General features: G+C 42.9%; 1 protein-coding gene across 1 annotated transcript in view; it reads left to right on the top strand.

Annotated features, from left to right (window-relative positions):
• The window catches only part of LOC107105234 (cubilin-like), a gene marked incomplete at its 5' end in the record, with an annotated part of 14,641 nt that overhangs the window by 6,216 nt on the left and 6,597 nt on the right, over positions 1 to 1,828 (top strand). Inside the window, 2 exons of the mRNA XM_015405359.1 lie at positions 595 to 760; positions 1,314 to 1,536. Of these exons, the coding sequence (XP_015260845.1) occupies positions 595 to 760; positions 1,314 to 1,536 (389 nt within the window). The remainder of the gene's footprint in view (positions 1 to 594; positions 761 to 1,313; positions 1,537 to 1,828) is intronic.

Below are 1,828 nucleotides of genomic sequence, written 5' to 3'. Positions count from 1 at the left end.
GACCAGTGGAAGATAGATAAATCTAACAGAGAACGGCCTTGATGAACTAATGTTGTTTTTCCTCCAAATGTTAAAGTGTGAGAAAGTCCTTTATGCAGGGGGTGGGTTGGTTCCCCTGGGGGTAGTGTGTGTGTCGGGATTTCTATAAGGTATAAATGTATGTACTGAGGTTGCCTCAGTCAGAGCTCTATCTCTCCATCTGAGGATGGTTTTCATTGATAGCTGATTAACAGATTATTGCTGAACTGCAATCATCAGAATCAGCTGTGCTGAGGCTGCGGAACCTCTGAAACCTGCAGGACAGCGGCCCTCAGGGACCCACTTTGGGGATGCCTGCTATAAAGGCTTTTTTCACTGATATACCAGCACATCCATGTGACATGACACTAGATATTATCAATGTGAAATGCATGTGTTTATAAGTCCAGGTGGAGATCATTTAAACCATTTTAATGTATTAGAAATGTTTATAATTTCAGAGGCCTGAGACGTGTTGTTAATTGGCCCAGTATTAATGAACTTAATGGAATTGCAGATATATCCAATAATGTCCAACGGGACACTTGTTGGACCATGTGTGTTCTCTGCTCACAGGTCAGGGATGGATCCACTCCTAGCTCTCCTCTGCTGGGGAAGTTCTGTGGGGACCAGGTTCCTCCAAGGCTCCAGTCCACACAGAAATCCATGTACATCCAGTTCAGCACAGACTCGTCTGTCAGCAACCATGGCTTCCAAGCAGCCTTTGACTCGGCCATTGAGGGTGAGAGAGTAAACGCCTGGTGATCATTGGATGTGAAGCTGATTAGAGTCAGAGCTACATCAGTGCTCTGACCTCTGCTGGATTTCTGGGCGTATTACATCTAGAGCCTTTTTTCTGTTGGTCCAATGATTTCCTCCAACAGTCAGGCAAACAGACATGCCAAGCTAGTTGGATCATTGCTCTGAGTTTTTTCTATGGTTGATTAAAAACAACGTTGTGAAACACACTATTTTTTAGTTCGGGTGATATGAAGGGAGAGCTCAGAAAAGACACAGCAGAGCAGGGACAGAGCAGGGAGGCGCAGGAAAATGGGACCGCCTCCTCCCAGAGTCAGAGCAGAGATTTTAGCCTATATTGTCAACCATTCTGCTCTTTCTGTGGGCAGGAATGAAGCTTTTCTGTTTGCTGCTAATTCATAACATGTCTGCCATGTTTAGTTTCAGCTAGCTGTAGTTTTTTCAGCTTTTTTATTTTCTGCTACTTCATAACCTTTTCTAATACAGATGTTAGAGAACTGATTTCCACATAGTCACCCTCTTGTTTCCTGTGCCAGGCTGTGGTGATACTCTGACCAGTCCTACAGGAACCATTACTAGCCCTGGCCACCCAACAAGCTATCCCCATGGCGCTAACTGTACCTGGTACATCAGTGTTCTACCAGGAAACCTCATACGGCTGTCGTTTGATTCCTTTAATCTGGAGTACCATCTGAACTGCAACTATGACTACCTGGAAGTTTATGATGGAACCGGAACAACTGGGAATATGACTGGGAGGTACGACAGACGCTCACAGAGCCCATGACATGAAGAAATAAGAAATATGACACAATAAATACAGACACCTCCTCCTGGGGCTAGGGAATTACTAGTTTATTACTGGTTTATTACTAGTTTATCACTGGTATATGACTGGTTTATTACCAGTTTATCACTGTATAGGACTGGTTTATTACCAGTTTATTTCTGTTTGATGTTGGTTTATTACTAGTTTAATACTGATTTATTATTGGTTTATTACCAGTTTATCACTGTTTATGACTGGTTTATTACCAGTTTATCACTGTTT

The sequence above is a fragment of the Cyprinodon variegatus genome, unplaced genomic scaffold (genome assembly GCF_000732505.1).
Source record: "Cyprinodon variegatus isolate N-32 unplaced genomic scaffold, C_variegatus-1.0 Scaffold2180, whole genome shotgun sequence".
Classification (NCBI taxonomy): Eukaryota; Metazoa; Chordata; class Actinopteri; order Cyprinodontiformes; family Cyprinodontidae; genus Cyprinodon; species Cyprinodon variegatus.
The sequence above is the reverse complement of the archived record's forward strand: the minus strand, read 5'-3'. Positions and strand labels throughout refer to the sequence as shown.